We start from the raw sequence: 22,721 nt of genomic DNA, 5'->3' as shown, positions 1-22,721 counted from the left end.
ATGGAAGCATCCTGCTCTTTAGTCGAGTATAGAATTAATTCTTTTAGGATGGACTTATTCCACTTTTGACTTCCCACTTGAGAGAAGACTAAATTGACTCTGACCTAACAGAATTCCTGACCTAATTCCTAATAGAATTTAAATTGGAGATATGGCAAAAGGAAGATTACACAAGACTATAAAATCATGGGAAATTTCAATTAGACAAGCAATAAATTTCAAAGTACTTTTGTTCTTGTTAATATGACAGACTCTTCACCTAATCATAATTTTATTTTGATACTGTATGGTGACTTCAAATGCATTAAAAATTTAAGAATTTACCCTATCAGATCACAGGGAGTCTGGTAGTTAATGATGAAAATACTTTAAAAAGGATGGCTTACCAATTATTAATAAATTTGGAATTTGGTAATGAAACATGACAACACTTAGAACAACAGAACAAAGAAGTAGGACAAAGCTGTAAAATATGATCAAAAGATAATACTTGTAGGCCTGGTAAAGAAAAAGCCATTCTTTACAAGATGAACTTGTGGCTGTTGATATTTTATAACCAATTTTCCAAATAAGGACAGAAAGGATCACCTAAGCTGCAGCCAAAATCTTATACAAAGCAGCAGGAGAATGATCCTTTCCTACAGAGTAGATTTTTCTAAATGGCCATGTTAAAGGGTAGGATAGATGATTCATTGAGAGTCTCTAACTATAAGATTTATACACCGACTTACAATGTTTTCAAAATAATGGATATTATTCATTAGCTTTTATCACAGACAAGAAACAAAAATCATTAATGGGCTTTTTTTAATAAAAGGAGGTAAACAACAACAAAAAACTAGGGAAGGCCTATTAAAATAAAAGCAAAGATTGAACATAGGTATTGTTAAAGCATGAATACAGAGGATAGAAGTTCTGGTACAGAATGAGGGAAGTGTAGCCAGGTGGGAGAGTAGAATAAAAGGAACTCAGTTAGTAAATTTAGAAGAATTACTCATCATCCAGAGATTTTAAGGAGTGGGGAGTGGGAGTGGGGGATGGGGAGAGCAAGAGCAAGCAAGACAGATCTTAAAAGCAGAGATAGAAAACAGGTAGACCAAAGGAGAGTTTACAACATTTTAACCTCTAAAGGGAGAACTCTCATGGCAGAATAGGAAAAGAAATAAAAATCTTCATATGATTAAACACAGGTAAGTCACTTACTACCATAGGAGCCACTTCAAACTCACACAGAGTTGTAATGAAGAAAATTACCTGTAAATGAAAATTTAAAAAATTTTTTTACTTTGTTTAATTAGTTCTACCAGATAGTAGATGGAAGTGAAGACAAAGCATGATGTCACACCAGGGAAGAATATGATTTCTGTTTTAAAAAAGAAGGTGAATTGCAAGCTACATTACCTGGGATTGCCGACACCCACCCCCCCCCCCCGAATTAATATATGAATCTTATAGTTACAAATTCACAATGCATCATTTATTCTCTTATTTAATGCTACCATTTGGAAGGGTCCATGATTTAAGACAAGACTTATTTTCCTGTGCCTTTTAAGGATTGTCAGTTACTACTTAGCTTGCCCACTCTCCTCTTAATCATGACCTTCAAGAGTTGGGCCCACCTGGAGGAAGGAGTAGTAGAGGAAATCAACAACTTTTCAGAATCTCTTTAAGAAGCAGGTTATAAGACAGTGATTTCTTTTTCTACAAAATAACAAATTCTTGCAAGAATGACATCATATAACTTTACACACTATAACAGCATTATCCTCTTGGACCCAGAATCACTTGCATGTTTTGTTTTGTTTTGTTTTTTTAATCACTGAATAATATAGTTATCTACACAACTGAAACCCAGAAGACCTTTGATATAATGATCATTAACTAATGTCATGAACATTATTTCAGAGCCTCTTTAAGGCTTCTGAAATACCTCTGTTATGCAGTTACTAAGCATCCTCTACCTACCAAACCCTCTAAGAGTCTCTACCTTGATGAAACTTTGAGTCTCAGGAAGATCCAGGCAATATACAAGTAAATAGCAATACAAATAAAATAATTACATCTTTGATTATATATATAATCTATGGATGTCACAGTAAATTGATGTAAGACCAATGATAAGAGTCTGGATTTCTTTATAAAGAATTCTGCCCTACACAGAAATTGACACTTAGGGAAAATAATTACTGGAAGACGTCTTGTACCATGTAAAAATATTCCACCATGGGGTGACCAAATGCTCCAGTTGTGATTATTTCTTTGTTCAATTGTCATGAATTAAGCCTGGGTTTTAGTCATTGTGTTAAAACCTGGTAATAAAAATAACCACATATACCTTCGCCCTTTCTTAACTTGGCTAATAAAACGTGTATGTAAGACAACTGTTTCAAGTGTAGTCAATGTGAAAAAATTTTTACCTGAGAGCTTAAATTAACATTACAAGCTAAAGGTTAGAGCTCTTTGTGATAGTTTACTTTTTTTACAATGTTAAACATCTAGTTCTGGGACGGTTATTCTACTCTGTGCCATTCACATCAGAAATGGCTGTATTACTTGCTCTCGTCAATGTGTCATTTGGACAGAAGATTTGAGAGCCAACTTGTAGTTAGTCATGTCTTTTTCCTTTCTGTAAGAGACTGTCAGTGTTCTAGACAGAGGTGATCCCTCAGGTTGGTTTTGGTGGGAGAATGGCATTAATGGATGGATACTTAGCATAAGTAAGGAAACAAAACAAACAAAACAACCAATAGTTGTTGCAATCCACTGAGATTTAGAGTTTACTTGTTTCATCAGTGTGGCATAGTATCTTTTGATTGATAAACTCTACATAAGCGTAACTGGCTTAAAAAATATTCCCCATATACTCCCTCTTGAATTCAGGCCTCTTGTTAAAAACAAATAAACAAATAGAAAACATATATAACCTTGGAAATTCAACTGAATAACTGAATTCTCCCTGACACTCTAAGCTTATTTAATCAACTAGACTCAACAAGTTTGTATTCGTTTCAACACTTCTAAATGATATTTGCATCTCAACCTAGACTATCAACTTCTTAAAGGTAAACAACACAGTTTATACCCCCAGTAGTTCCACAGGCACTCCTAATACTGTCCTTAATAAGCACTTTTTGATGTACAATACTAGTAAATAAGTTTTTTCTAAAAAAATAAGAAGATATACTTAGTTGAAAAAGAAAGTAAAACATAAGACTATGTTGAATAATAAGTACAAAGATTATAGGAAGAGAAAACAATTAAAATAGAGAAAATAGAGATTTCCATTTAAAGGAGAAATGACTAAGACAATGAATTTAAAAAATTATCATTGGAGCTTTCCGCGTCCCTCGCGGCGAGCGGCGGGCGTCTGGACTGAGCCGCGCACTCGGATCCAAGGCTTCGCGGTCAACGGCTTCTTTGCGGGCCCCGCCGCAGCCGACCCGGCTCCTCGGTGGAGAGAAGATGGTGGGCCGGAACAGCGCCATCGCCGCCGGCGTGTGCGGGGCTCTTTTCATTGGTTACTGCATTTACTTCGACCGCAAGAGACGGAGTGACCCCAACTTCAAGAACAGGCTGCGAGAACGAAGAAAGAAACAGAAGCTTGCCAAGGAGAGAGCTGGGCTTTCCAAGTTACCTGACCTTAAAGATGCTGAAGCCGTTCAGAAATTCTTTCTAGAAGAAATACAGCTTGGTGAAGAATTACTAGCTCAAGGTGAATATGAGAAGGGTGTGGACCATCTGACAAATGCGATTGCTGTGTGTGGACAGCCGCAGCAGTTGCTGCACGTGTTGCAACAAACTCTTCCATCACCAGTGTTCCAGATGCTTCTGACTAAGCTCCCAACAATTAGTCAGAGAATTGTAAGTGCTCAAAGCTTGGCTGAAGATGATGTGGAATGAGAAACAAATGTCAACATAATGATCTCAATTAAAACATATTTTTAAAATCTTAACTCAGAAGATGATCGGCTCTGGGGGAGTAAGGGCAGATAAGCTTGTTATGGACTGTCCTCCACAGTGAAGTCTACCAAAGTTAATTTTTACTTTGTGTAGATCCATTTGTCTGTTTTATTTATTTTTCCCAGTGGAAAGTGTATTTTGATAGAGAGCTTTTCATTTTATAAATACACTATGAATTACTGAAATATGCATTTTGTTTATTCTTAAAATATGTGATTAGAGTGTATGTATAACATCCCATTACTTCCATTAAAAATACCCGGTGCTCAGTTTTGAAAGATAGGCCCCAAAAAATGTAAAAGAAAACTGAAGAATATACTTGTTTTGCTCTACATCAGAAAGTTGGCTGGAAACTTGTGTTGATCAAAACTGAGCATTAAGAGATTATTTCTTTCCATTTAATCTCTTAAATATGTGTAATGTGCTGCTATGCTATAATAACAACTTCACCCCCTCCCTTGAAGTGTTTTCTTTAAATCAGTGGGTTTGATGTATTCTGGATATTTACCTCCTTGTATTTTAGATACATGTAGTTGCGGATAGCACCAGGAATTGGATGTCTGTACATTCTTAATCTGGCTGAGTAAGCTTTACCAGTTAATGTCTGCCCACTTGCCTCATATATAAACTGAGGAAATGGGTGTGCTAATTCAGCTTCTAATTCCTTTGGTTCTGTGCAGCATTCTCAAATCCCTCTTTCTGAGGGAAATACCTGTTTGGGCAGCCAGCCCTTGCGTTTTTTTATACTCTGAATTTCGCATGCTTGCCTGACGTATTTCTGGTTTTTTAAAAGGTATAACGTGTTGATTTTCACTGAAATCATGGTTCTGTCACTACTTTTGTAAATTAACCTGAAACGTAACCTTCACGGTAACTGGGACGCTATGCTTGTAAAAGTGTTTGTTCCCTTTCGCTTTTATCCTCAGTGTACCTCCTTAATCCCCTACCAACCCTTATCTTGTATGAGAATAAGGTGTAACTTTGTGGCTGAAGACTTGAATGAAGATAATGGGACCTTTTATTCTCTAAATAGTGACATATTATCTGCAGCCACAGATTAAATATCATACCTAAGAATAAAGATCCTTGGTACTTAAAAAAAAAAAAAAATTATCATTGGAGATAAGAAAAAAATAAATAAGGCATTTTTGGAAAATAGCAACAGATGAGCAGAAGGCAAATTAATGCTACCTCTGTAATAATAGTAGTTATTTTTGTGTTGTACCTTACTTATTTAAACTATTAAATGTACAATGGAGACATTTATATTTAGGATTAAGTTTTCAATATTTTTTTCTGTTTGAAAATGTGTCACAGAAAGAATGTCAGCCTAAAGATATAATGGAAATATGTAATAACCTACACTGTTCGAATGTCTAATTTGTAAATGCTGTTAAAGCAAACTTGTCAGTGGCTTTATAAGGAATTAAATATGTTCACTAATGAAGATTTGTTTGAAATTATAAAGTGAATGGTTGTGGACACTTTTTCTAACTCTGCCAGCTCTTTCCAGCTCTTTTTCTTTTAGCTCCCCTTAGGAATAGTCTTTTTATTAATCAAATTAAATTTTGTTATTGTTTTGGTAGCTTTTGGCCTTTCTTTCCTCCTTTACTTTTTCCTCTCTTCCTCATCCTCTTCTAGCCTAAATACTTTCTCCAATTAAGTTTTCATTTAGCAGCCAAACTGTCACTGCCCCATTATGAATCTTTATCAACAATTTGCTTACCCAAGATATGAGACTGTATCAATATAATTTAAGTACACATTTAAAAAATTTGTTGAAGTATAAATTAATTGAATTTAGATATTTATAAAATTGATCCCAGATACTCAAGCTTTCAACATCTTCAGAGCACTTATTTTTGTTCAGTGCTCAAATTAAAACATGGTTATTTTTAAAATAATAAAGAAATGTGAAGAAAAATTATACCATTGCTTTTAAGTTTTGAAATTTATTTTATTGATTAAAAAATAAAAACTAACTTAGCATTTTGTCTTAAATGACAACAGTGGAGTTTTCTGAGTTGTGTTTCATTAAAAGAACAATGTGAACTCAGTTCTTTGTTTAAATTATCAGCTTAAAGGGTAATCATGGGAAATAGTGAACCTTTGAATTAGTTATGAATGTATCAGTTATTAATGCATCATATGATCTAAGGAGTTCCATATGGAGTTGCTCCTTCTTTTTGGTTTTGTTTTGTTTATTGAGCAGTAGCCAACTATACAAAGGAAATTAAATCTAAGAACTTTCACAGAAATTTTTAAGGATTTTCTGAGAAGGCAGCAAGGGCAAGAAAAACTTCAGCAAGGCTAATTACAAGTTTCAAATGGTCACCCCTTAATTATGAGAGGTTTTAAGTTCAAGTAATACATCTTTTTATAAATCTATCATATTTTATTAATTACTCCAAACTGCTGTCTTGAAATCATGGATTACCACTTAAATTCTTTTCACATAGTTCATATACTTAGTACTCAAAATGACCATTATGATTTATAGGTAAAGGTATTTTACTAATTGGCTTATTTATATGTATATATAAATAATTGTGTAAATTATATTTTATATATGCAAATTCTGAATATACATGTGTATGTATTCAGTAAAAAGTCTTCTTAGGTTAACATTTTAAACCTACTATACTTGTTATAAAAAGACACAGACTTTATGGACTCTCCAAATCTCTGATTCTCAAATTCATATTGCATTTGTGAAATCATCAAACTAAATACATCAAACATAAGTCCATCATATAATAATGATTAATGCACTACAGAACAGGTATAGGATGTTTCAGCCTCAAGCGTTGTGCACTGTGTGTGTGTTAAGTTGACTCAGTCATGTCCCACTCTTTGTGACCCTATGGACTGTAGCCCACCAAGCCCCTCTGTCCATGTGGTTCCCCAGGCAAGAATACTGGAGTGGGTTGCCATGCCCTCCTCCAGGGGATCTTTCCAACCCAGAAACTGAACCCATGTCTCTTATGTCTCCTGCATTGGCAGGTGGGTTCTTTATCACTAGCACCACCTGGGAAGCCCTAATTGTGGATTACTGAACTCAAATTTCTATTCCAGTAGTGTTTTGTATGTGTCTGTGGTTTATATGCCATGATCAAGTGGAAATGTTCTTTTACTCAAAGCTTCCAGATGAATATATGTGTATGACAGTTTCAGAATAGGTAATCTATAGACTGGTGACATAACATTATAGTTTAATATGTAGAGCACTATAAATGCTGCTGCCATTTTACTTTGCTTAGTAAAACATCTCTTCCTTCAGTTATCAAGTATTTTATTTATACTTAAGTGACAGAGTAATTTTATAGAGTAAAAAACATAGCATAAATCCCAGAAGGCTTGATCATTTTGTTCTGTCAATTTTGGAACATAAAATTAAGGTTTAAATGCAATATTAGTGGCAGTTGAAGAAAAGCTAATTAAGAATTTGCTTTAGTTTTAACACTTTAATAAGGTGATGAACAGTAGAAATCAGTGAAAATAGGGAGTTTACAATGAAAACAATAATCTTAAGTATATAATGACCCACAGTGTCTTAAATAGAGTGTGTGTGTGTGCGCTCAGCAGTGTCTGACTCTCTACAGTCTCATGGACTCTAGCCTGCCAGACTCCTTTGCCCATGGAATTTTCCAGGCAAGAGTACTGGAGTGGGTTGCCATTTCCTACTCCAGGGAATCTTCCTGACCTAGGGATTGAAGCCCTGTCTCTTGTGTCTCCTACATTGGCAGGCCGATACTTTACCACTAGCACCAAGGAAAGTATCAATAGGATCTGCTCAGTTCTGTGCCCATTGGATTAAGGCTTATCCACATTGTCTCCTGCTCTACAGTAAATTATCTAATCAGATTTGCAAAACCTAAAGATAATATGATGGGGAAACAGTGTCAGACTTTATTTTTTTGGGCTCCAAAATCACTGCAGATGGTGACTGCAGCCATGAAATTAAAAGACACTTACTCCTTGGAAGGAAAGTTTTGACCAACCTAGATAGCATATTGAAAAGCAGAGCCATTACTTTGCCAACAAAGTTCCGTCTAGTCAAGGCTATGTATGCTAGTCTAGTCAATGGTCGTGTATGGATGTGAGAGTTGGACTGTGAAGAAAGCAGAGCACCGAAGAACTGATGCTTTTTAACTGTGGTGTTGGAGAAGACTCTTGAGAGTCCCTTGGATTGCAAGGAGATCCAACCAGTCCATTCTGAAGGAGATCAGCTCTGGGATTTCTTTGGAAGGAATGATGCTAAAGCTGAAACTCCAGTACTTTGGCCACCTCATGCGAAGTTGACTCATTGGAAAAGACTCTGATGCTGGGAGGGATTGGGGGCAGGAGAAGAGGGGACAACAGAGGATGAGATGGCTGGATGGCATCACTGACTCAATGGATGTGAGTCTGAGTGAACTTCGGGAGTTGGTGATGGACAGGGAGGCCTGGAGTGCTGCAATTCATGGGGTCGCAAAGAGTCGGACACGACTGAGGGATTGAACTGAACTGAAAGATAATATAATATTGGCTAAAGACAGGGTACAGAATCTAAGATCACTTAGTACTGAGTCCTTTTTATGCTTTGCTCCTTCACCCAGCTCTCTTGCTCTTCTATGCTATGCTATGCTAAGTCACTTCAGTCGTGTCCGACTCTGTGTAACCCCATAGACGGCAGCCCACCAGGCTCCACCGTCCCTGGGATTCTCCAGGTAAGAACACTGGAGTGGGTTGCCATTTCCTTCTCCAATGCATGAAAGTGAAAAGAGAAAGTGAAGTCGCTCAGTCGTGTCCGACTCTTAGCCACCCCATGGACTGCAGCCTACCAGTCTCCTCTGTCCATGGGATTTTCCAGGCAAGAGTACTGGAGTGGGGTGCCATTGCCTTCTCCAGCTCTTGCTCTTCTAGACATATAGTTTTTCTCTCTTCCTCTGAAAATGTGATACATTTCTCTCTCCTCATGTGTTTTCTTATCTTCAGAAAAATAAAATCTTGCTTTACCAAAGTGAATTTATATTTCTCTCCTACTATTAATGGATTTTTTTGGAACTTTAAGCACTTCTTCCATGCCACTTTAGGGTACTAGAAAGAAAGCAGAATGGTAAAAGAAGAATATTCACAGATTTGTAGCTTTGGATGTAACTGTGCCATAATACATAATAATGTAATTAAATCAGAGTATTGCATATTATAAGTTTTTAAATACTTGCTGGCATGTTGTAGACAATGTTTTTATTTCAATGACTTCAATATTAACTATTTTCTATTATTTACTGATCGTACAAAAACATCTCAACAAAATACACAATACTGTGAATGGATATTATGCTTTTCCAATCACACATTGCAAAATAAGCTCTTAACAATTAGAATTTATTTAAATCATAAAACATGACTAAGTCAAGATTTCAACTTAGATATAAATAATTTTTATGGCATAATTCTCTCCACTTTGATCCTCTGCCTCTGACAGCTTTTCATTTTTAATTGAGGGTAGGAGGTACCATTTAGTTTGCTTGGCAAATTTCTTTTTCTTTTGTCTAATAATGATAAACTTAGTTGACTTTATGATAGTAATATCACAAAGACCATATCATTGAAATAGAATTACCAACAACTGCTGCACTGCTATATGTAACAACTAATTGTAGGAAGGATTAGTTTGTTGCTGATGTTGGTATATTAACTTACAATTTTTTATTGTCCAGATACTTTTATTCATCCCTCTTGGTCTTGGTATTGGCTGTTGTTTTATTGGTTTAAGAAGTTTCTTTATACTCAATATAGATGAAATTACCAATCACAGTGCCTTACCTTTGAAGAAAATGTGGACTTAAAACACATACAGATTTTTTTTTTTTTAATCTACATGATAAACCAATGAGATTCTTCCCTGAAACATCTTAAGTAAACTCAGTAGAAATGAAATGTTAACTTCCTCTTTGACAACAATAACATTAAACACAATTTACCTTAAACTTCTGTGGTTGTATTGCTGGATTTCAAGAAGAAAAAATAGCTGTAAGAGAAAACCGGTATACAGAGGGAAGGAGAGACTGATGAAAGGCTCTGAAATGACCGTCTAAGGCACTACATGCATTTGTTCCTGAAGTCATTCTTTGGGCATAACTGGAAAATTCCTAATTTTGTTGTCTAAATTGTATTGTATTATTTTGCCACAGATAACTGAAAGAATTTTGATAAATATAGAAATTATTTTCTGAAAATATGCTTTTAAAGTGACAGTACATAAAATATGGTATGGACTAGGTGGAATTGAGGACAGAGAAGGTCTCTCTAATTCTCATTGAAAGTTAATAATCTTCACATAATAATTAAGCAAATGGTAATTTATATTAATATATGATGCCTTTTGGGATTCAGACTTTCTCAAGCCTGAAATTTTAGAAAAGTAGCAAAAAGTATCTGAATATAGGAGTGGGATGATTATTTATGAAATTCTCTTTATGCAAAATAATAGAGACACATGGAATTGTGTTCAGTTTCTTTTAGCTTTGTACTTGGGGAAAAAATGGAAAAGTACAGATGACACTAAATTCTCTCAGGGAACAAAATACCGCAAATCTAATACAGTTATGTTAAGTTTAAAAATAAAATAAAATTAAAAAAATAAAAAAAAATAAAAAAAATAAAAAATAAAAACAAACAAAAAAAAAATAAATAAATAAATAATATGAAAAGTTCTTGACTCTGCAAGTAAGCAGAAAAGTGATTTTCATTGATTTTGAGATGTACAAGAAGTGTAAGATAATTTATCTAAGAACAAAATTCACATTACAATTTTTTAAAAGGCCATAAAATAAAATGAAATAGTAGCTGACTTTGTCAAGCTGCTTACCTAGTCCAGAAAACTTCTTTTATATCTGCTGTCATATTTCTGCTGAATGGACTGCATTTCACAAACTCCCTGTCCTGGAATTATAAGGGTTAAAATAGGTTAAAGAGAAGGAGGTAATGGGTGGTTGGTGGTGAAGTTGAATTTACAGTTACACTTTTTCCTTTAGGTTCTTTGCTATACCCTTGATTCTTTAGTTTCATTATTTTTTACATAAGTCAACTACATCAGATTTTGATTTATACACAGTTTGTCCCAGCTGGATTGATCAGTTATCAGAGGTATAAAATGATACTACTTGAGTCTGAAATTAATGCATTCTTGGTTTCATCAAATTACCACTTTTCTTTAATGGTTCCTTCATTTTAAGTGTCTAATATTCATTCACATTTCTGCTAATTTTATATCTTTTTAATTTTAAATTCCAAATTTACTGAGAAAATTTTAAAAGTCATAAAAATAAAAATGTACTGTGATCTAACCCAACAGAGATAATTAGGTTATTAAAGTCTCTTGATCCTTCCTCTCATGTATATGTCTTACTTCCATTTCCAAATTAGGATCTACTGATATTATGATGAATATCCTCTTAGTCAAGAACATTTCTGGCTATAAATACTGCTTACACTCGAACAACAGGGTATAAAATATAAAAGACATTTGATCTACAAAAAAATGTCCTTTAAGTTTGGTCTTATCCAAAACTACCATGAGCATATTTGGTCTATGCCTAATGGTTTTGAGTGGGAGCAAATTATCAAGGATATTTTGACATAGATGAATTATCCAAGGATGTTTTAGCCAGAAGTAAATTGTCCTGCCAATATCAAGGACCCTTTGGCATGGGCCAAATGCCCTACTGACCAAATATTCCACGGATCAAGTGTCTTATAGATGTTTTCGAGTAGATCAAATGTCTCTGTTGTTCAGTAACTCAGTCATGTCTGGGTCGTTGTAACTCGATGGACTGCAGCATGCCAGGCTTCTCTGTCCATTTCCATCTCCCAGAGGTTGCTCAAACTCATGTACATTGAGTCAGTGATGCTATCCAACCATCTCATCCTCTGTTGTCCCCTTCTCCTCCTGCCTTCAATCTTGCCCAGCATCAGGGACTTTTCTAATGATTCAACTTATCTCATCAAGTGGCCAAAGTATTGGAATTCCAGCAACACTCCTTCTAATGAATACTCAGGATTAATTTCCTTTAGGATTGACTGGATTGATCTTCTTGCAATCCAATGGACTCTCAAAAGTTTCCCCCAATATCACAGTTCAAAAGCATCAATTCTTTGGATTTCAGCTTTGTTTATGGTCCAAGTCTCACATCCATACATGACTAACAGAAAAACCATACCTTTGACTATGCAGACATTTGTTGGCAATGTAATGCCTCTGCTTTTTAATCCACTATCTAGGGAAGTCCCAATGCATTAAATCTTGAAATTTCTAAGTTACCTGGAGATCCAGATGAGGATAATAATTTTACAGATCCTCACATGTCTTTATACAATGTGATTTGCTCATTCCTAGACATTCCATCCTGATTGGTGCTTAAAGATTGCAACATACTGGTAGTAAAGATTTAACTGAAAGCAAACAATCAGAGATAAAGATATAGTCTTCATCTTAATAGTCAAAGATTTTTAAAGGTAAAATTCACAGAGTGATAAATGTAAGAATTACTGCAAATATTGAAACCAGAAGATCGAACATGGACCCTATAGAAGACACCATCAAGTGTTATTTTACTTTTCTCCAGTGAAGTTCTATAAAAGACTAATTTTTTTTATTATTAAATAAATTTATGCAATAAATAATACAGAAAAAAATTTAATGAGTTAGAAAAAACATAAATATAGTTCAATTCAGTTCATTCACTCAATCGTGTCTGAAGCTTTGTGACCCCATGAACCGCAGCATGCCAGGCCCCGTTGTCCATCATCAATTCCCGGAGTTCACCCAAACCCATGTTCATCGAGTCGGTGATGTCATCAAACCATCTCATACTCTTTAGTCCCCTTCTTCTCCTGCCCTCAATCTTCCCCAGCATCAGGATCTTTTTAAATGAGTCAGCTCTTTGGATCAGGTGGCCAAAGTATTGGAGCTGCAGCTTCAAAATCAGTCCTGTCAATGAACACCCAGGACTGATCTCCTTTAGGATGAACTGGTTGGATCTCCTTGCAGTCCAAGGGACTCTCAAGAGTCTTCTTCACTCCACAGTTCAAAAGCATCAACTCTTCATCACTCAGCTTTCTTTATAGTCCAACTCTCATACCCATACACGACCACTGGAAAAACCATAGCCTTGACTAGATGGACCTTAGTTGGCAAAGTAATGTCTCTGCTTTTTAATAGGCTGTCTAGATTGGCTATGACTTTCCTTCCAAGGAGTAAGCATCTTTTAATTTCATGGATGCAATCACCATCTGTAGTGAATTTCAAGCCCAGAAAAATAAAGTCAGCCACTGTTTCCCTATCTATTTCCAATGAAGTGATGGGACCAGATGCCATGATCTTAGTTTTCTGAATGTTGAGCTTTAAGCCAACTTTTTCACTCTCCTCTTTCACTTTCATCAAGAGGCTTTTTAGTTCTTCTTCACTTTCCGCCATAAAGGTGGTATCATCTGCATATCTGAGGTTATTGATAGTTCTCCCAGAAATCTTGATTCCAGCTTGTGCTTCTTCCAGCCCAGCATTTCTCATGATGTACTCTACATATAAGTTAAATAAGCAGGGTGACAATATATAGCCTTGATATACTCCTTTTCCTATTTGGAACCAGTCTGTTGTTCCATGTTCAGTTTTAACTGTTGCTTCCTGACCATCACCTCCACTAGCTTTGTTCGTAGTGATGCTTCCTAAGGCCCACTTGGCTTCATATTCCAGGATGTCTAGCTCTAGGTGAGTGATCACTCCATCATGATTATCTGGGTTGTGAAGATCTTTTTTGTACAGTTCTTCTGTGTATTCTTGCCACCTTTTCTTAATATCTTCTGCTTCTGTTAGGTCCCTACCATTTTTGTCCTTTATTGAGCCCATTTTTGCATGAAATGTTCCCTTGGTACCTCTAATTATCTTGAAGAGATCTCTAGTCTTTCCCATTCTATTGTTTTCCTCTATTTCTTTGCAATGATCACTGAGGAAGGCTCTCTTCTCTCTCCTTGCTATTCTTTGGAACTCTGCATTCAAATGGGTATATCTTTCCTTTTCTCCTTTGCTTTTCACTTCTTTTCACAGCTATTTGTAAGGCCTCCTCAGGCAGCCATTTTGCTTTTATGCATTTCTTTTTCTTGGGGATGATCTTGATTCTTGTCTTCTGTACAATATCACGAATGTCCATCCATAGTTCATCAGGCACTCTATCTATCAGATCTAGTCCCTAAATCTATTTCTCACTTCCACTGTATAGTCATAAGGGATTTGATTTAGGTCATACCTGAATGGTCTAATAGTTTTCTCCACTTTCTTCAATTTCAGTCTGAATTTGGCAATAAGGAGTTCATGGTCTGAGCCACAGTCAGCTCCCAGTCTTGTTGTTGCTGATTGTGTAGAGCTTCTCCATCTTTGGCTGCAAAGAATATAATCAATCTGATTTCAGTTTTGAACATCTGGTGATGTTCATGTGTAGTCTTCTCTTGTGTTTTTGGAAGAGGGTGTTTGTTTGCTATGACCAGTGCGTTCTCTTGGCAGAACTCTATTAGCCTTTGCCCTGCTTCATTCTGTAGTCCAAGGCCAAATTTTCCTGTTACTCCAGGTGTTTTTTGACTTCCTACTTTAGCATTCCAGTCCCCTATAATGAAAAGGACATCTTTTTTGGGTGTTAGTTCTAGAGGGTTTTGTAGGTCTTCATATAACTGTTCAACTTCACCTTCTTCAGTGTTACTGGTCAAGGCATAGACTTGGATTATCATTATATTGAATGATTTGCCTTGGAAATGAACAGAGATCATTCTGTTGTTTTTGAGACTGCATCCAAGTACTGCATTTTGGACTCTTTTGTTGACCATGATGGCTACTCCATTTCTTCTAAGGGATTCATGCCCACAATAGTAGATATAATGGTCATCTGAGTTAAATTCACCCATTCCAGTCCATCTTAGTTCGCTGATTCCTAGAATGTCAATGTTCACTCTTGCCATCTCTTGTTTGACCACTTCAAATTTGCCTTGATCCATGAACCTAACATTCCAGGTTTCTATGCAATATTGCTCTTTACAGCATCGAACCTTGCTTCTATCACCAGTCCCATCCACATCTGGGTGTTGTTTTTACTTTGGCTCCATCCCTTCATTCTTTCTGGAGTTATTTCTCCACTGAGCACCAGTAGCATATTGGGTACCTACTGAACTGGGGAGTTCCCCTTTCAGTATCCTATCATTTTGCCTTTTCATACTGTTCATGTGGTTATCAAGGCAAGAATACTGAAGTGATTTGCCATTCCTTTCTCCAGTGGAGCACATTCTGTCAGATCTCTCCACCATGACCCGTCAGTCTTGGGTGGCCCCACACAGCACGGCTTAGTTTCATGAGTTAGACAAGGCTGTGGTCAGTGTGATCAGATTGGCTAGTTTTCTGTGATTGTGGTTTCTGTCTGTCTGCCCTCTGATGCCCTTTTTCAGTGCCTACTGTCTGACTTGGGTTTCTCTTACTTTGGATGTGGGGTATCTCTTCATGGCTTTTCCAACAAAGCATAGCCACCGCGCCTTACCTTAAACTTGGGGTAGCTCTTCTCGGCCACTGCCCCGATCTTGGACTTGGGGTAGCAACTCTCTGCCTTGCTTCTGCACTGTCCAATATAATGCAAATTATATCAGTGATTAATAACCAATATTGGTTGTTGTTTAGTCACTAAGTCATGTCTGACTTTTTGCAATCCCATGGACTATAGCATGCCAAGCCCCTCGTCCATGGAATTCTCCAGGCAAAAATACTGGAGTGGATTGCAATTTCCTTCTCCAGGGACTATGCAATGTTACCTTATACTAAAATCATTAAAAAGAAAAAGTTGATATATATTGAGGTTACATAACAAACATGAAAAACACTGAATAAAAGAAAATTATTATGAAAATGAATCATTTCCAAGTCACAAAATATACCATCAACTTTATTTTTATTGATTTATTTTATTCCTTTTTACTGATTCATAGGGATTGTTTTTATTCTCCAAGCATAATTCCTTCCTGGATTCTATAAGGAAAAATTTTAATAAAATGTTATCACCTGAAATAAATATTCTAAAACTGACTTGAATGCTGAATCTATTTGAATGCATTTCAAGTCCAAAGTCTGTGAATAATAGGCTACATCTTTAAGAATTTTTTGAAAGAAAACTGGCTTTCAGAGTAGATTTTCATCAACATCAAAGAGAATAAAACCATATATATTTTAGCATTAAAGGAGAATTGTGAGAAATCTGTACTATAGGCAAATTTAGCACATATTTTACATATAAATCCTTTAATTTAGCTGTTATAATAAACTAAATCAGAATGCTGGTAGTCTGTGATTAAGCATCAAATATGATACATTCATGTCTGGTAAAGAAAAAATTGATTAGCTAATAAAGTATCTCTCTGTTCACACATTTAATCATTGATCCCTTTTCTGAAATGTTTACTTAGCTTTTTCCTGAATTTTGAAGTACTAATTTCTTTATAACTACACAATATGCTCTCAAAATCTTTATTAAATATAGATTTGGAAAACTAAAGCATAATTATATCTCTTCTGTAGTTGATTTTTAAAATAATTTTAGATCATTTTGCTGAGGACAATAAAATATAATATTCTTTTAGTTTCATATTGTCTGTATAGAAAATTACCACAACTTGGCTTGAAACAACATAAATTTGTTACTTTATGTTGCTGAAAATCAGAAGTCAGAATGGAATTCACAGGGCTAAATTTCTTTCTGAAACCATTAATGTTGAATTCATTTCTCTCTTTTAACAGCTTCTGAAAAGCATTCCTTAGCTCCTGGCTCCTTCCTCCAGCTTCAAAACCAGCAATGACCATTGGAGGTTTTCTCACAGTGTCAGCTCTGTTTCTGATTCTTCTGCCTCTCTTCCCAGATTAAGGCCCTTTCAGATAATTTTAAATAGTTTCTTTACCCTAGGATCAGTAGATTAACAACACTGATTTGATTCTGTGACCTTAATTCTCTTTTTCCGTGTTCTATAACATTTTCATAGGTTCCATTGATAAGAATATGGACAGCTTTAAGGTGTGAAGTAGCATTATTTTGTCTCCCTCAATTCTCATTATAAAAATGTAAATCAATTATTATGTTTGTTATTCATTAAAAATACTGATTATCTACTATGGGCAGGGCACTATGATAGGTGTTGATGATATATTAATAACATGGTTCTTACTCTCAAGATATATGGTACATAATGAGAGAGTAAGAGTTGTTAATAGACCATTAAATGTGCTAAGTTGCTTCAGTTGTGTCCAACTCTTTGCAGGTCCATGGACTGTAGCCCACCATGCTCCTCTGTCCATGGAACTTTCCAAACAAGACTACTGGAGTGGGATGCCATTTCCTATTCCAGGTGATATTCCTGATCCAGGGATCGAACCACACTTCTTGCATCTCCTGCATTGGCTGGAAGATTCTTTATCACTAGCACCACCTAGGAAGCCCAACAGCATTAAATATTATGTATTAAAAATATATTGAGAAGGGCAAGAAAATACACCAAAGAGGTCCTCATTATCCACTAGGGATGACATTTTCTTGCTGAAGATGGTGTCTTTTAAACTGAGGTTCTGCAAAAAATATAAATATCCCATGCATACCTATGTGCATGGATATGTGTATATGTACATGTGTAGCTATGCATGCTTGCAATGCATGTTCATGTAAATGAAGATTTTGTGCAATAAAACTGAGGTGGAATGGCACAAAAGTTAAATTTTAGGAAATAAATTATAGAAAACCTCTATATTAGCATACAGGAAATAGATGATACTGTCGGTGGTAAACATGGGGATTAAGAAATAAATCAAATGGGTAGGAACATTTTTGTCTGTACAAAGAGATCAAGAATATCTTTAACTCTGAAAACTTGATGGAGAATTAATTTCATCAGACCTGTATTTAAGAGGATTATTCTAACTGCTATTGGAAAATTAAACGGAGGTTGGCATAGAATTATGAAGGATTAATGACAAGCTCACAGTTTGTTGCAATTATCAAGAGAGAAGAGAATGAGGTACTCCAGGTTACTGAAGCAACCTGTTATGTGAAACAAGCAGGTTCGTTTTAACCTGTGAAATCTTTAGTGTATGAGTGCCTATCAACAGTTTCCCAGCATAGACACATCCACCTCTTCATGGCGAGATGCTCAGTCCACAAGAAAGTGCAAGGTTTTATGTCACATCATATTAAACAGTCCGGATTTTCAAAGAAGTGTGAATTGCAATAGTCATAAATGTATCTGTTCAAGTCATGTCTGCCATAGGAAAGGTGGTTTTTAGTGTCCACAGCTCAGAAATTTCTAGAAACTTCAGTTAATATATGTGTAACATATATATAATATATATATTTAAATTTTTCCTAACTGCATATGTGGACACTGCCTTCATTTTCTGAGCCAACATTTCAGTAGCTCCTTGCCCCAAACAAGCTTCTACAGCTAAACTGTATGCTAAATTATTTAACAATTAACCTATTGAGACCATTTTCTCTATGGAGAATCACAACACTTTCAGAGAGACAGGACAGTTATTTTTATTGTTATGGATATCAAGAGCTTACAACTCTCAACACAAGAATTTAACTTCATTATTTTCTCTATTAAGTGCAATCTCCTTTCTAATTTACCTTTAATGTATTAAGGAAGGGTTCTTATGTTAAAAAAAATAATCATGACATAATTAAACAGTTAATATCTCAAGATTTTATTGATAAACAGATGGCATTAGCATCATAAAAATGGATTTCTGCCAGATTTTGGACAAAAGTGTTAAGAAACGAATACAATAGTAGAATGAGTAAACCACTCTAAAGTTACCAAGAGATATGTTCAAGCCATGTACTGCAAATCCACCAAGCAGGAAAGGTCCACTGAAAGGGCAGTCAGATTTCACATAGGGAAGAAGTTGGAATGGTTGTTCTGTGAAGATTTTTTTTTTTTTTTTAATTTAACTCTTGGGGCTTAACCGATAGCTCAGTTGGTAAAGAATCTGCCTGCAATCCAGGAGAACCTGGGTGAGGAAGACCCCTGGAGAAGGGATAGGCTATCCACTCCGGTATTCTTGGGCTTCCCTTGTGGTTCAGCTGGTAAAGAATCCACCTGCAATGTGGGAGACCCAGGTTAGTTCTCTGGGTTGGGAAGATCCCCTGGAGAAGGGAAAGGCTACCCACTCTAGTATTCTGGCCTGGAGAACTCCATGGACTGTATAGTCCATGGGGTAGCAAAGAGTCGGACGTAAATGAGCGACTTTCACTTTCACTTTAAAAAGAGAGATTTGCTTTTCAGGCACAGTGAATTGGGTCAAGAAAGACACAAACTCACAAAAAAATAAAATGGGAGGAAAGATGAAAATCATAAGAATGGAAGCTTGAAATAGGAAACATGACTACTGAATTGCATTTGATATAGCATAGTACCAAAGGCTAATAGAAATGAGAACTATCATTAATTGACGGATGTTGAATAGTAGAATCAAAGAAATATTTTTTTTCAGTTAGCAGCTGAGGTCTTCATGTAGGTTTTCAAATAGAGCATTGATAGGAAACTGTTCAATGTATTTGAGGATTATGCCAATAATGACACAACATTTTTATTAATATTACAGATAGTTCCCAACTTATGATGGCTCCATTTAAAATTTGTCAACTTTATGATATTGTGAAAGTGATACACATTCAGTAGAAACTCCGCTTTGAATTTTGAACTTTGATCTCTTCCCTGGGCTAGCAATAGGTACTAAGGTACTAGAGCCTCAGCTTGCAATCAGTTATATTATTATGAGCATGAATAACCAATACACTTAACAACCTTTCTATACCCAGACAACAATTCTGGTTTTTACTTTCAATACAGTATTCAATAAATTACATATTCAACACTATAAAATAGATGGTGGTTTGATTATTTTGCCCCAATTGTAGGCTAATATAAACATGTTCTGAGCATGTTGTAGGTAGGCTAAGCTAAGCTGTGTATGCTGTGCCTAGTCGCTCAGTCATGTCCAACTCTTTGCGACCCCATGGCTGTAGCCTGCCAAGCTCATCTGTCCATGAGGATTCTCCAGGCAAGAATACTGGAGTGGGTTGCCATGCCCTCCTCCAAGGAATCTTCTCAACCCAGGATTGAATTCAGGTCTCCCACATTACAGGTGGGTTCTTTACCATGTGAGCCACCAGGGAAGCCCAAGAATGTTGGAGTGTATAGCCTATCCCTTCTCCAGGAGAGCTTCCTGACCCAGGAATTGAATCAAGGTCTCCTGCATAGGTTAGCTCTTTTGTATTTCCCTACAAATTGATGAATTTTCTCTTCTTGAAAAAAATCTGATTATAGTAGGATTTTGTACAATGTTGAGGATATTTTGTATGATGAGACTGGCAATTCAGGATTAATATTTTCATCTTGGCAAGTATATTGGTCAAATGGAGGAGGACGGAACTCAGAAAAGGCTTCTAATTGATTGTAGGCACATAGACTTCTCTGTTTAATGACATGACACTGGTAAAATTTAAGGGCTATAAATTTGGAACTGATTGGAGGAAAACCTTCCCATGGTGTGGTGACCACTGGCAAAATACTCTGTATCAGGAAATCACAAAAATACTATAACTGCCCCTTAAAATGGACTATATAATTTTATGGCTCGTGTAACATGTGTAGCTATGAAAGTTAAAATAATGATGGGTAAAGTAAAAAGAGGTAATTAAATATCACACTTCAGTGCATTAACCATTTATCCACAGGGACAAAAGAAGTGCTTCTTCTCTAATTGATTCTAGTAAAATATGTTTGAGTTGCTATGCTTTAATAAGATCTATTTTATTTTGCTATTGCTGAAACATCATTTATGGTTTTGTGTTAAAAATGGTTTGCTATTTGGAAGGACATGGTGTCTATTACAACACTTGGCATAGTACAGATATTCAGGCAACTTGTAGCCTTCCTTTGTATTTCAGATCATAGCAGCTTGGGGGTATAAAATGGTTTACAATCTCACTTATATCCTCTGTTTCTCTCCATTATAAATCTTTTCAATACTTTCAAAATTTCATGCAGTTTTCTTTTTCTGAGAGCAACGAGTGATTATATAATCCAGATATAAATTATGACCAATCTTAGGACGTTTTCAGAGTATAATTAAAAATTGTAATTTAAAAGAAGCTCTACTTTTGCTTTTTCAGTCCTCCAGTTATGAAAATAAAAGGGAAAGTGTTTGAAATATTGTAAAACTAGTCTGAGTATAGGTAATGAAGTTGGCCCAACACTAGGCTTTCAGTCAGCCTCTATTATTTCATGTAATATTGTAATTCAGGACGATCTTAACAAAATTTTTAATGCAATTGTTCAATCAATTTTAGGATCAATTTTCCTCTCATCTTTTCAGATTCTTCTGGTTGGTCTGATAATTAACTTGACATGGAACAGATCAAAGGAAAAATCAAACAAAAGTTTAGTAATAGGTGTACATGGAAGTGACCCTCCAAAATTGAGTAATTCACCAAAATGTCTGAAGCAATTACCTTAAAATTATCTTTGGCAAAAGACAAAAGATGTTGGGGATAATGGTTTTGGGTCTCAAAGGTGAGGAAGGCAATTTATATAATAAAGCAAATGTTTGGTAAATGAAAGTTTGTTGAGCCATGCAGAAGCAATGGGACACAAAGTGGACTCTGATTTTTAAGCCCTGCCAAGTTTTTCCCACCACACCTAGCCCATATTTTTTGCAAATATCTCAACTAATGGCTCTATTTCAGGAACAGATCCTCCATCTAAATTCTTTTACCCAGTTTGAGGGAAGGTTAAAATTTCTTTCTCAGTCTTTTGAGCTTTGATTGTTTTCAGCTTGAAATAATCTGCATGCTGTAGAGACACATTTCAGGGTGGCAAATTTTAGTTCCCTAGAAATATAAAATAAAATCATTTAAAATTAAAATTACATGTGACAGTTAAATAAATAATAGACTAGATTGAATAAACTGTATCTCTGGTGTGTCACTAAATTAGCTTCAGCAATGAGTTTATTATCTCTCTTATGACTGGTTATTGCACTATTTCAAAAACATTTTATAATTGCAATTTTTCTATATTGAATTCTAGTTTTATGTGAGAAGCTGTATTTGATAATATATCTGATTAACTCACTTAATTACCACAATACATTTCCATTATCAATATATTGCCTTAACTTTATAGTTAAGTGAATTAAAGCAAAGAAAGTTAAGATCACTCAGAGATCACCAGTTACTTCAGGGAAATCTGGGATTCACTCTCAGATTGGATTCAAAAGCTCTTATTCTCAGTTACTGTGTTTGAAAATCTATACCAAATTTATCTCACTGTGGTACAGCTCATGTGTAGACACCAGTATCACAAAGTAGTCATTAAATTCTTTAACAAAAGAAACTACAATTTGCCCAACTTTATATGCCTGTTATCAACAACAGTTGTTCATACATTGTACTTCTGCCACTTGTTGGCTGTGCAAGATTGGGAAAGTCAATTTACTTAACTCTGCCTCAGCCATCGGAGAAGGCAATGGCGCCCCACTCCAGTACTCCTGCCTGGAAAAATCCCATGGATGGAGGAGCCTGGTAGGCTGCAGTCCATGGGGTTGTGAAGGGTCGGACACGACTGAGTGACTTCACTTTCACTTTTCACTTTCATGCATTGGAGAAGGAAATGGCAACCGACTCCAATGTTCTTGCCTG

At 35.7% G+C, this 22,721-nt stretch overlaps 1 protein-coding gene across 1 annotated transcript; it reads left to right on the top strand.

The window, feature by feature from the left end:
• The first annotated feature begins 3,326 nt into the window (after nt 1–3,326).
• Nucleotides 3,327–4,417, top strand: LOC129657747 (mitochondrial import receptor subunit TOM20 homolog). The gene has a single exon (XM_055588217.1). It carries the CDS (start codon nt 3,463–3,465, stop codon nt 3,898–3,900), a length of 438 nt encoding a protein of 145 aa, XP_055444192.1. The 5' UTR covers nt 3,327–3,462; the 3' UTR covers nt 3,901–4,417.
• Nucleotides 4,418–22,721: the final 18,304 nt, after the last annotated feature.

The sequence above is a fragment of the Bubalus kerabau genome, chromosome 7 (genome assembly GCF_029407905.1).
Source record: "Bubalus kerabau isolate K-KA32 ecotype Philippines breed swamp buffalo chromosome 7, PCC_UOA_SB_1v2, whole genome shotgun sequence".
Classification (NCBI taxonomy): Eukaryota; Metazoa; Chordata; class Mammalia; order Artiodactyla; family Bovidae; genus Bubalus; species Bubalus kerabau.
The sequence above is the reverse complement of the archived record's forward strand: the minus strand, read 5'-3'. Positions and strand labels throughout refer to the sequence as shown.